The sequence below is a fragment of the Acanthisitta chloris genome, unplaced genomic scaffold (genome assembly GCF_000695815.1).
Source record: "Acanthisitta chloris isolate BGI_N310 unplaced genomic scaffold, ASM69581v1 scaffold12031, whole genome shotgun sequence".
NCBI classification, from domain to species: domain Eukaryota; kingdom Metazoa; phylum Chordata; class Aves; order Passeriformes; family Acanthisittidae; genus Acanthisitta; species Acanthisitta chloris.
The window spans coordinates 58,295-71,299 of record NW_008654396.1 but is presented as its reverse complement, the minus strand read 5'-3'; the positions used below and the strand labels follow the sequence as shown (position 1 = coordinate 71,299).

The 13,005-nt window shown below is 36.7% G+C and overlaps 1 protein-coding gene across 1 annotated transcript in view; it reads right to left on the bottom strand.

The window, feature by feature from the left end:
* Positions 1 to 1,100: 1,100 nt before the first annotated feature.
* The window catches only part of LOC103810599 (protein furry homolog-like), a gene marked incomplete at its 3' end in the record, with an annotated part of 45,939 nt that continues 34,034 nt past the window's right edge, over positions 1,101 to 13,005 (bottom strand). The window contains exons 24-35 of the mRNA XM_009083506.1: positions 12,093 to 12,150; positions 10,537 to 10,628; positions 9,627 to 9,799; positions 9,025 to 9,185; positions 8,379 to 8,494; positions 7,352 to 7,501; positions 6,825 to 6,924; positions 5,541 to 5,709; positions 4,392 to 4,651; positions 3,361 to 3,501; positions 2,502 to 2,670; positions 1,101 to 1,185 (exon numbers count right to left, since the gene is read on the bottom strand). Coding sequence (XP_009081754.1) covers positions 1,101 to 1,185; positions 2,502 to 2,670; positions 3,361 to 3,501; positions 4,392 to 4,651; positions 5,541 to 5,709; positions 6,825 to 6,924; positions 7,352 to 7,501; positions 8,379 to 8,494; positions 9,025 to 9,185; positions 9,627 to 9,799; positions 10,537 to 10,628; positions 12,093 to 12,150 — 1,674 coding nt within the window. The remainder of the gene's footprint in view (positions 1,186 to 2,501; positions 2,671 to 3,360; positions 3,502 to 4,391; positions 4,652 to 5,540; positions 5,710 to 6,824; positions 6,925 to 7,351; positions 7,502 to 8,378; positions 8,495 to 9,024; positions 9,186 to 9,626; positions 9,800 to 10,536; positions 10,629 to 12,092; positions 12,151 to 13,005) is intronic.

Sequence of the window (13,005 nt, the reverse complement as noted above, 5' to 3'; positions counted from 1 at the left end):
ATATAAATATGTTAAATCTATTATGTTCCATCATTTTCATTAATGGTCAGGTACATTAAAATATTTGTTACCATTATACATCAGTTCTTCTCACTCTTCAACAAAACCATGAAATCTGTATGTGATCTGGCAGAGACATACACACACTGTGTCCAACATCCCACCTCACTAATCTGATAAACGATACGGCAATCAGAGAAATGAGAGTGCTAAAAGCACAATTTCCAAGCTGTTTGTACATAAGTTTCTAAAATTCTCTCCTCCTAGCAAGTCCAAGATGTACAGGGTATATCTTACCAAGCAGCATACACCCCGGGGAGGTTTTAGACAACCCTACAGTATATGTCAAAACTTGCAAAGACTTTCATAACTGCCTTCATTACAAGTTTTTTCAGCTCCAGCCCCCATAGCAGACAAATATTTGTCTGTGCCTTGCTAGGCTGAATTCTGAATGACACCTCAGATTCCAGTCTTCTGTGATTTATTTTCACACAGCTCACTCCAAATTAATTTAAGTATTGGGGTTGCCTCTATCAATATATTTACCATTCTAATTACATTGACAGAATTATCCTAGAGGAGAAAAAAAGAGTCCAATGGGGAAATGATATTAAAAATGTAATTACTTCAACTCTCAAACAAGCCATCACAAAATAAATGGGTTTATGGATTTGCTGCGTAACAGCTATTCTACAGTAATGTCATGCGTGCAATCACTTTTGCTCATGCTAATTACAGAATCTCTAATCCCTTTTCACTTTAAGGTTAGCTACTCATATTTAACACAGAATGAGAACATGCCTACAGTCAGTTACTGTTGAGCGCCAAGTCTACACCCTAAGTCTACATCAGCTGTTTTCTTTCCATTACTCTCACACCAGTAGCACAGTCCAGCAAATTTCTCCAAAAGATTATTCTTAAGTAGCTCAAAAATTAGGGAGGGAGTTTTAAAGTTACATGGAAGTCACCTTGACACAGATTTTGTTGCTCAAAACTGGCATGTAATCCTTGCAATGTAGACATTGAGATGTGAGGATTTATAGTACCTACCAGGAATTCTTGTAATTCAGCTAATAACTGCTCTTTGAGGAGATACTTACTTCTCTTCCATATTGTCTTTTATGTGTTTACTGTCAGGATTGCCATCTGTGGGAGCTACCATTGTATTGCTACTAGAAGTGGTACCTGTGAATTATGGACGAAGAAAAAGATTGGTCAATAAAAAAGAAAAGTAGTCTTAAGCAGGACATGATGGCCCTTATTTACTTGTCCTTGCCAAGAGAACTCATCAGGTTTACTCTACAACAACTGGCACAAATACAAGCTGAGCCATACAAATTACTTTCACGTGCAATAAAAGACTGTGAGCTGCTACCATAATTTCACTAACTGAATAATCCATTCCAGGACTCAATGTCAATCAAGTAGAAAGGTTGGATTTTTGCAGCAGAATCTAGAGACCTATTTCTTCCTTCCCTGCATGCTACACCTCATCATAATCTGTAAAACATAGTTGGACTTTGAGTATGCAGTTAATTCAAACCACAAACAGATTAGGGATTAAAACCTAATACCCTGCAGTGAAGCTTTTAGCAATTTCTTTTTAAGAAAAACTTGCAAACATCACACTGAACTGATGACCACAACTGAAAACAATTTTGCACCCTCTCCACAGACTTTGCTACTCCCAATTACACTTAAGTCAAAGAGCCCCATAACTATTTTCATACTTTTTAAACACTATCATGAACATGTGCCCATGCTCTCACCTCGTGGTCCAGATAATCCCCATGGGATAGGTCCTGGCTGCTTCATAGTATTGACAGCTTTGCAGCCCAAAAAATTAAGTCCTTACTTAGATACCCTCCCCACATCCATGTCTTTTGTGGCTCACTTTGAAAGATGTTTCACCAAAGCCAGACAGCTTTTCCCCACATTTCTCAGTATGTTCTTGGATTGAAGCATAATATAGACACTTTAGGTATTTTTAGTGGGGTTCTGAGTTGTTTGGAATTTTTTTGTTTGTGGTTTTTGTGTTTTTTTTATTATGATTGACCTATTTTTAATGATTTCTAAAGAAATTCTCCTAAGCAAGTGTACTTACATCCTCTTGAAAAAATTCCTATGGATGCAGTTTGTGTCTATAACAGAACATTAAATATAACAACTTACACAGATTTAAAATTATATATATTTTCCAGTTGACTGAACAGATATAAAAGTGCTATAGTGAGGGTAAACCGTGCAAGAACATAGACAAAGTCTGGCACACATATTAAGACAAACTGTTCCTTGTGAACCTCTCAGATGTTCTTTAGTAAGAACCACGGGTACACCAAAACCCGAAAATCTTGTAAAACAAACTTCGTACCTTAATTTGGTTTTAGAAACAGAACATTGCACACCTATTGAATATTTACAGATGAACTCTGATCATGTAACTGATTGATAACAGCACGTTTGTTTATCATTGACAATCACAACAGTTAATAAATTCTTACCTGAAGTGACAGAGGGGATTTTGTAACTGGAAGTGATGCGGTAATACGGAGGATTATCCATATGGGTAACTCCTGAACTGACAGGATCTGTAAGCTGAAGTTCACTCACCAGCTCTTCTAGTAGTTGCATTGTTTTATCTCTACCCAAATAAACAATGACTTTCTTTACCTGCGTATAAAATAGTGCATACATAAAGTTTTTATTGCAGTGACTTGATTAAAAAAAGAGAAAAAAAGAGACTTGAATACCACAACTTGTGAGAATCAGAATCTACCTGCACTGCAAGTGAGGATATATGAAACATAATCTAGTTCTAAACCCAAACAAAACTGCTTTCAGAGCTGTCAACAGCAGCATCAGAAACATACTACAGGAGTAAAAAAGTCAGTCTTCTGAGTTCCAGCCTTCTGGCAACTGATTAAGAAGCACAATGTTTTCTTTCAAATGTTTTAGCAACATCTGAGATCAACACTGGCATGAATGCATTCTGATACTATTTCATTTTGATACTTCACACTTCTGTTCTACACTTTGCTAGCAGGTTATATTTCTCCTCATGCTATCCTGCACTGCTCACACATACATTCTGATAAAAAATAAAACTGGATTTGAGGGGGCTTGGGATGGTTGGTAGGTGTTTTTGTTATAATACTTGGTCATGTGAGAATGATGCCCTACATGGTGTGATACATCCTTTATTCTACTATATTATCTGTCTGCTTTTCAGGACTATCCTAAATTATAGCATAGGAAAAAAACATTTAATTCCCAAACTGCTCCAGCCCTTTAAATAACTGCATAAGCATAAACACCTAATTGTAGCAGTAAGCACCAAGAAGAGACACATCACATACTCACATAAGGCAAAAGGCTGGGTTCACTGTTCACTCCACAGATACTGATCAAGAAGTGCAAAATTATTTTCAGATTCTTTGGCCAGCTGTCTGCCAAAGTCGTCCAGACATTTTCTATCTCTGACCAAGCCACTTCATCACCATACTAGAAAACAAAATAAATGTATCTCCTGAAAACTCCATCAGAAAACACTGTATTTGAAAGTGATCTGTACTGATGAAGACTCTAGAAAAAGGAGACAAATTCTGAAGGAAATTGTTCCCTTTTTAATGTTCCAGAATGATGCTTTCACATATACTCATTGTTATAAACACATTCTGGAAATAACTATTTTCTTTTATAAATCAAATTGTACAAAAATATATCTAAAGATATGTGTACATATTATATTTTATTGACATATAACACATACCTTAATACATCATGTAAATATATAACTATTTACTTACATGTGAATGTGTTTCCATTTCAATATGTTTACTTACATAGAAATTTTTTTAAAAGCTATCTAAATCTAGCAAAGACACATTCTCCCAGTTGCTGAATAAAACTCCATGGCCCACAGACTGAAAAGAGTTTTTAATTTATAGCTCAAAACATGACTGCTCATCAGTATGATTCACATATAACGAGAACTCAAAGGAGAACTGCATGTGACCAATACTACAACTCCTCAGGAAGAAGGAGGGTCAATCAGCCTCTGCTAACAGTATTGGTTCCAAAACTCCACTTTGAGATCATAGGTATACAGGCAACTTGGTTTTCTCTATCCAGTTAGACATCTAGATTTCAAAACACCAATTGTACACTGTTACTACATCCAACAATTACAATAAGAGTTATATAACATATTACATATTTCTCCTAATACCTCAAACAATATGGTATAGTTTGAGTATACATAAGCAACTCAACAAATATGAGCATTAACTCTTCAAAGTTTGATGACATGGTATGTCTGAACAGCATTTTCTTCCATCCTAAACAGAGCAACCCACTGGAACAAGGTGAAGCACTCAAGTAATTAGTTTTACCTTTGCAGTCATGTACATCAGATTATTCAGAACCATAGCTGTAGCCTGTGGTGATCCCCAGCCTTCTCCTCGTAGCCATCGTCTACTGTTCACCATCATTTCTCTGTCTTTCAAAGACTCTTCGTCATCTTCATCTTGTCGGCGAATGGTTGGCAAAGGTTTCAAGTCTACCAACTCAATATTGTTCATCCATGGCAGCAGATAATGCAGCATCACCTGCCTCCCAGCTGGGTGAGCTGTTTGGATTCTCTGACTGACTTCTGCCATGCAAAAATTAGGTACATACATAAATTGTAAATCAACAATGAGAACTGGTTTGGTAATAACAACAACCATGAGCCCAGTATTCCACACTGATATCATGCAATGCTGATACAGATGCAATGTTTTGTTTAACCAACTAGTGCCATTCCATAAGATGGAAATGGCACTAGAAGAATAGCACATAAGAAGTCTGCAGCCTTTAGCAGAGCTCACTGAAGACATGGCTGACAAACAGTATCTTGAAGAAACCACATTAGTAGGCACTCAGTGCCATGGTCTAGTAACCATGGTAGGTTTGGACTCCATGACCTTTGAAGTCTCTTCCAACCAGGTTGATTCTATGATCAGTATACACACACATACGTATATTCCTCTAACTGGAGGAGGGAACTGAAAAACTAGAGCATAAAACCAAAATGTACCAACTTTGGCTAAAAAGCACTTCAAAATTGTTTTCCCCCTCACGTGAGTCCTAGTAGGTTTATTTTAATTGATGTAAGAGGTTATTATTCTGCAATTGTTTAAAAATGCTAAGGAATAATGTATTTAAGCAATCTACAGTAAATAAGAATACACTAGAGAGAAATGATGGAATTATTTTAAAAAACAATTGCAAATTATGTTTCTAATGTGATTTTTCATGGTTACTAGAAAGCTAGTAGAAATACTTCTGATTCATGTTGTTTCCACTTGAATATAGTTCAAACACAAGTGAACAAAACCCATCACTCAGTAAGTTCTATTTTCTCCATGATGATGTTGTCCTAATTTTAGCGAACAGCACATAAATTAATTCTTGACAAATAAGAATTACACATTTCATACAATGCTTTTTACTTGATGACACTTTTTGTTTTGCTTTTCTTTAAAACATTTTAATCATACCTGAGAAGATAGCAAGTGTCAGTTCAGGATAAGTCCTTGCTAATTCTTCTGAGAGTTGATAATATGACATAGAATAGAGATGAGGTAAAGGAGAAGGTTGACCCAACACCCCATCCATCCGCTGAACTTCCAGTTTGTGAGCGTAACGGAACATCTTTGGTTCCAAGATCTGCAACAGCAATGTTCAGAATTTGAAGCTAAGTACAGAGCCACTATGGAAATCATTATAATAAGCTTTTTAAATTCATGTATTACTCTCATTTAATGTCTCTTTTCTATGCAGATCTCCATACACCTCAAGTATTTGCTAATACTGTGGCAATTTCATGGAAGACCAGCTAAGATACACTTCCCAATGAGTTACCTGCAACAAAGTTTCAAAATCTGCTTTCACAAAATGCCATATTAAATATATATTTCTCTATAACAAATGTGAAATAGTATTCAACACTTGCATTTCCAAACAATACCAATTTTTGCTCATATATGAGACATGGATAGGACCAACATAATCTTTGATGTGGCAGAGATGCAGTAAGAGGCTAAAGCACTGTGATACTTTTAAAATCAGTCTGGGCTGATCTTAAGCAGTGGTGTCCACTTGCAAAGAAAGATGGGGTTGAAAAGGAGCAGGGTCTGAGTACTGACAGATCAGCAGAGGTGTGACTTCAGTGGGAGCTGTGTTGGTGAATTTAGCTGATGACAAAAACCTTTGAAAAAACCTCCAAGACTTATGGTCTGAGCCACAAGCAGTGCAGATGTGTTTATTTTTAAACACTAATGCTGCCTGTAAGCTTACCCCTAATGACCTCAGAAGGGAATATACAAAAGTAAATTAAATGGCTAACAGGATTTTCACGGTCATCTCTACACGAAGACGTGAAAAAATGTTTGGTCCTAAAACTGATAGCTACCCTAGCAGACAGAGTGAAGGCCCAGGAAGCAGTATGTTTCTCTCTGAGGTGCTTTCAGACAAATGGAGCTATATATCACTGTCTCAGGGCCAAATCAAAAGAGTCTTCATCTAGGTTTTGTTTCTTAAAAAAGCAGGAACTATGAAAATACAGGTCTTGAGTGCTTAGTGCACAGAAACAGACACACTTCTACTGAAGTCTGTTTGTGCCAATTAAGGATCTAGTCTAACTATGCACTGAAATAAAGAAGGAAAAAAACAAACACTGTATTTCATTACTAAAGACATCCAAACAATAACAGATTTTTTTTCAGGTATAGACATCTCCTATTGTAAAAGAATAAAATAATAATCAAAATTATCTTACAAACCTGTAATAGTTGCATAGCAACTTCATAGATAGCCCTGGTAGAATCAGCTGCTTTAAATAGAATCAGATTCAGAAGGGTCACTGTATCACACTGGTAATCCCTAGGAATAAATTGCAAGCATGAAAAAAATAAAATTACATTTGGCTTTCTAAAATTTGGATTCATTTAAGTTTATTTACCAGCCATATAATATGGGATAGCATAACATTTTGAAGAGTTTCTCTTGTAACACAAACACACACAAACAAGGGTAATCTTTTCTCTTTGGAGGAGGAAAAAAACACAGTCCTACACAAAAGTTTCAAGTTTTGAAAAATTTTGTAGTACCTGTTTTGGAACACGCTGGCTATGGCTTTAAAACAGCCAGCTGCTACCCACTTGGAACCTGTGTAACACCGGTCTACAGCCCAGTACATGAGGTTACTCTGGTCAGGGTTGAGTTCCAAGAGCAGCATGACTGCCTCACACCGGAGGAAAAAAACACAGTCCTACACAAAAGTTTCAAGTTTTGAAAAATTTTGTAGTACCTGTTTTGGAACACGCTGGCTATGGCTTTAAAACAGCCAGCTGCTACCCACTTGGAACCTGTGTAACACCGGTCTACAGCCCAGTACATGAGGTTACTCTGGTCAGGGTTGAGTTCCAAGAGCAGCATGACTGCCTCACACCCTAGCTGGCTGTATTCCATAGAGTGAATGTATATATATAAATGTGGAAAAAATAGAACAACAAAATAGAACAATGCCATAAACCAGGGAAATAGAGATTTGGAACATAAAATTTGCTCCATCCAAGAACAGTGACAGCACAGCCCAAAGTAACAGATAATTCTATCACACTGTTTAATGTTCCACTTGCACACAGTCATAAATTATTGACACAATTAACTAGCTAGCTCTACTTCTTTTCCCCTCCATTCTAAGGCTAGATTGAGCTATTTACTACTTGCACTTGTCTAACTACAATTTGAACACTGACCTGAAAGCATGAGATACAGAAAAGCACTAAAACATATGCAGGAATTCCAGTGGGACACAAGGGATAGATCTGCATAGGGACTTCACATTCTCTTGAATCAAAGTAGGCCACAGATGCTGTATTTTTATGTAGCCATAGCAGTATAGGGCAATGGAGGCCCTGCCTTTTAAATCTGAAGCTTGCCTTACTGTTTGCATATAAAGCTTGGTCTTCCTAACTGTGGGACCCCAATGCCCTCTACAGTCTCACAAGAGTTCATGTTCAAAACCTCATCTCCCTCAAATTTCCAAAACACCTGCTTATTACTACAACTTAACTTAGCTGGTTTATAAACGATACACAGTGCTTCACTCCTTGCCCTTTCCTCTTCCATTCTGTTTTGTCTGTTCTTAAGGCTGTGATTAGGGTCTACCTTCCTCGACAGGGTCAAATCACAATGGACAGTGCAAAACTGCACTACTAAACCAGCCTTGAGTTTAAGCCACTCTAAAGCCTTTAGGCAAATCTGACAACAAACTCATTAGAATACACGTTTGAAGGCACTGATAGTTGCAAACCAATGTTGACATTGTTTGCATTACCTTTTTATCTTGTGAATCCAAAATATTATCCAGCCATTTGTACAAATAGCCATCAGATGAGAGCCCGACGTTGTCTGCAACAGGGCCACAACACAGTACAGCAGACATAGCCTTTAGAAAGCAATTGAAAAACACAACATTTTAATAACTCAGACACATGAAGTGCTTTCACTAGGTACATTAAAATATCAGAACACTAAATTCTATTCTGCCAAGGGAGGAAGATCAAGGCTAATAAAAAAAACAGTTAATGTCTTAATTAAGAAATTATCAAATCGTATGTTTCTCAACCCCCAAACACCAAGAAGGATCAATACTGAAATGCTGACATACTGAAGAGTTAATATGCCAGTTTCCTTGTTAGTGCACATTTACATCAAAGCCTTTCACCTTAGGCAACTGAGGACTACACTCATGGAAAGTGAACATTCAGTAGTAATTTTCAGAAATTTCTATAGCAAGTAAATATGGAAAAAGCTGAACTGTCATAAACACACATGTAAACAGAAGAGAAAAACCCACTAAGCCATGAATGGTAACATGGATATGAAAGCTTCATGTACAAAAGCACAAATGTTAAATTTGCATTCAAAAGATCAACATAGCAATCAGTTTCCAAAATTTAAAAAGTGCTAAAATACCTTTAATGCACAGTATTGGTGTCTGTTTATTCGCATGTTTCTATCACTGTATCTGTCCAGGGGAGTAAACATGATACTAAAAGGACCTGCCCAATGACTGAACAACATAAATAGACTGTGGCGTAGACTCTGCTGTGGAAAGACACTTCTTCTCTGGTGTACTGTAAGAAAAATCCACAGTTAGACACACTCCTCTTGTCATTCTTTAAAATAAAATGTACAACACCGAAACAGATCCAAACTGAATATAAAAGGAAGAGTTCACGTAAAGACATGTTATTTCAACATCATCATTGCTGGATGTTGGTTTACCACATTCCTGTTTAATGCCACTAGTGTACAAAAATAAGCTATTTATTAGTCTACAGAATTTAAACGCACAACCAACCAACAATATTTTGCCAAGCAAAAATCTCTCTTAAAACTCACACTGCTGAAGTTATATTCAAAACTGATGTCACAAATTGTTTTAATGAAAGTATTCTGAAACTTTAGATAAAAATTAGCTTTTTGTTTAGTTTCTGTTTGTTTGGTTGGGGTTTTTTTAAATGCACTGCATATTAAATAGAGTCATCAGAAGTTATTAAAGCATTTTTACATACCTGGAACATTTTGTATGATATTTGCCACTAAGGCACTAAAATGGCATCGGATATCTTTCAATGTATCAGAATCCTTTTCATTTTCTGCTTCTAGGAGTTGTCTTGTTAGGTCGACATACTCAAGTAAAGTGTTGTTGAGGGAATGTGTTTCATTATCAAGGCCACCACTTGCACTTAAAAATAAAATCAATTTTAAAAATTAAATAGCATGCTCATTACATACAATTTTTGAAAAGCATTCATATTTTCTTCTCTTTAGAAAACCCTACAACCTCATCATTGCAAATATTTAATTCAAAGTAATTTCTTCATCCAGCTTCTCTTTCAGTGTTAAAATTAAAAGCTCAGGTAAAAGTCAATTAATAATAATCACTAACAGAAGTCAGTCATCTTTCCACAGAACTAATTCCTATACTGTCCCTACACAAGTAGAATAAACTGAAGAAAACACCTCAATAACCCAGTTAACATTCTGCATCCCTCATAAATCAAAATGTACATCATTAAGGAGCAGGAGCCTTCCCTGCAGAGGATGTGCTGACTAGCATCAGCACTCCAGGTGAGGGAGAACTCCCCTAACTGATCACAGGTTAGTTGTGATTTGCATACCTGGTGCAATGTTTGAGCACACACAAACAAGAAGGAACATGACACACTGCCTGTTCAAAGCAATGTCCTGAGGACCAGCAGCATTTTAAAATAAAGCACAGAACACAGTGACAGAGCATGAGAGAGGGAGGGATTAGAAAGCCAGCAAAATTCCAAGTTTTATAAAACCATGTCTGTTTATTTAGTGGTACGCTAAAACTCACTGATGAATTTTGCAAGCTTGTCACAAGAATACCAGACATAAGAATACCCGTGACAGTTCAGGAACATAAACTTCACTTTTCATCAGTGCTGCCCCTACCTGTGACTAATGACACCAGCATCTGCCAACAGTTCAAATATTCGTACTAGTTGTACTCGTAAAATATCTCGACGCCTGCGCCGTTTCATGTTCTGTTCAACAGAGAAAACACAAAATTAAACAAAGCAGAGGAAAAACTAGGTATAAAGCCATTGTGGAACACAAAAGCATTATTATGTCTGTACTACAACCTTTTAGCAATTGTAATAAACCAGAAAATGAACAAAATTTTTCCCTGTTGCAACTCAAGATATACTAGGATTGCTATTACATGTATTACCAAAATAATGGCTTTTATCAGTCTCCTGTTACAAAGTGCAACACATAGAACAATGAAGTACAAATGGCATCTTTCTACATATTTTAAGGGAGGTGATTCTGCCCCTCTGCTCCACTCTCCTGAGATCCAGCCTGGAGTACTGTGTTCAGCTCTGGCGTCCTCAAGCACAGGAAGGACATAGGCATATTGGAGTGGGTCCAGAGGAAGGCCACAAAAATGATCAGAGGGCTGAAGCACCTCTCCTATGAAGACAGGCTGAGAGAGTTAGGGCTGTTCAGCCTGGAGAAGAAAATGCTCCAGGCTATAGCCTTTCAGTGCTTAAAAGAAAGATGGGAACAAACTTCTTAGCAGGGCCTGTTGAGACAGGACAATGGGTAATGGTTTTAAACTAAAGGAGGGCAGTTTTAGACTGGATATAAAAAAGAAATATTTTACAATGAGGGCGGTGAGACATTGGAACAGCTTGCCCAGAGAGGTGGCAGATGCCCCACCCTTGGAAACATTTAAGCTCAGGCTGGACAGGCCTCTGAGCAATCTGTTGAAGATGTCCCTGCTCATTGCAGGGGGGTGGACTATATGAGCTTTAAAGGTCCATTCCAACCCAAACTGTTCTATGATTTGCATGCAAGACTGACAAACATACTATAGACCAGTATCATTTCAAAACAGAAGTGCTGTTACTTCCCATCACCTGTAATTTATTACTTTTAAGAATATTACAGTTGCCACAAAAAAATACCAAGTAATCATCCCTGAGTTTGTGCTTGCAGAGGTTATTATTTCTATTAACACCTACTGAGGCATCTAAACCTTGCTGTAAAACATGCTCTCCTTTGGAAAATTTTTAGTTAGAACAGTCAGGTGAGTTTACATTCATTTTCATTACAAAAAAATCCCAACAAAGTTGGTGGACAGTAGAACTCAATTCTATGTCATAGGTACCACCAACTGTGGGAATGTTACTGATGATAAAACAAAGTAATAACTGCATCAAACTATGACTGGGTGAAAGGAATTAAAAGAATGTGAAAAAGGTTACAGTAAGTTTTTCTTAATTTAAGACAAAACCTCTATGATGCAGAAATAATACAGAGCTCAAAACAAACACAAATATTCTCTAATGTAAAACATCTCACAATCATTTAAAAAAGCAGTATTTCACCTTTTTATCTAGTATACTGACAGTTTTCACATGTAGAAATTAAAGAACATAACTGACATTTCTTCATTGTGAGAAGACATTAAAACTGTACTGGATATAATAGAATTTAATTACCTCTGGCCTTCTTTCAAGTGCTTCCTTAATTATAGGATGTAATTCTTCTATTAGTTCCCTGAATAAAAACAAAATAATTAGAAGGATAAAAACAACTATTAAATTAACATCTCAACTGCAGTAATGTTCCTCAGCAACTGGTGTTAAACCACAAGTTAAAACACTCTCAGGTTTTCCTTCTTTACCTGCAGCTTTTAAAAGAGAAGTTTCCTAGAAAGACATTTCTCTAATTGCAAACAGATTACGAAATGGATGTCCCAACAATTACTCCTAAATTTGCATTGTCCAAGTATTATGGCTTGTTTCTAGCACAGATGATTTTCATTTATTTTCATATTAAAGCTTTAACAAAGCTGTATGGTACAAAGAAATACTACTAGAGGGGAAAAATTATGTTGGCAGCTTATCATACAAAGCCCTTTCAGCTATCATGATGCATTTAGTTGTTGATAAAGACTTGTTTCTTTAAGTCCAACAACACTATACTGCCCACAAGTCAGACTAGTCCCTTTGAAAACTGAAACAAGTTTTGATGCTGTGCTTACATTCCCCATTTGTTCTGAAGCTCTACAGTCTTTATTACTACTCAGTTCCTTCTGCCAAACTAAGATTCCCTCATGACTTCAAGAAAGAGGCAGGGAAAGGAGAAGGAGTTCAGTAGTATGGATCTATGCATACAAAATACTAAGGTAAAGACATAATGGTTTTACATCAATATTTGTTCACACAGAAACTAATTCCTCCATTTCAGATTTGTTGGAGTGGATACACTTTTCTACATTCTGTGCTGGTGTTACTGAGACATATCAAAGGCATAAGCCCCTTCAAGTTTTCATGATACATGACTGACTTTTCTGCTACATCATGCAAAGTTTTCCCTTCAGAGAATGGGTCCAGGTGATCAAAATGCTGC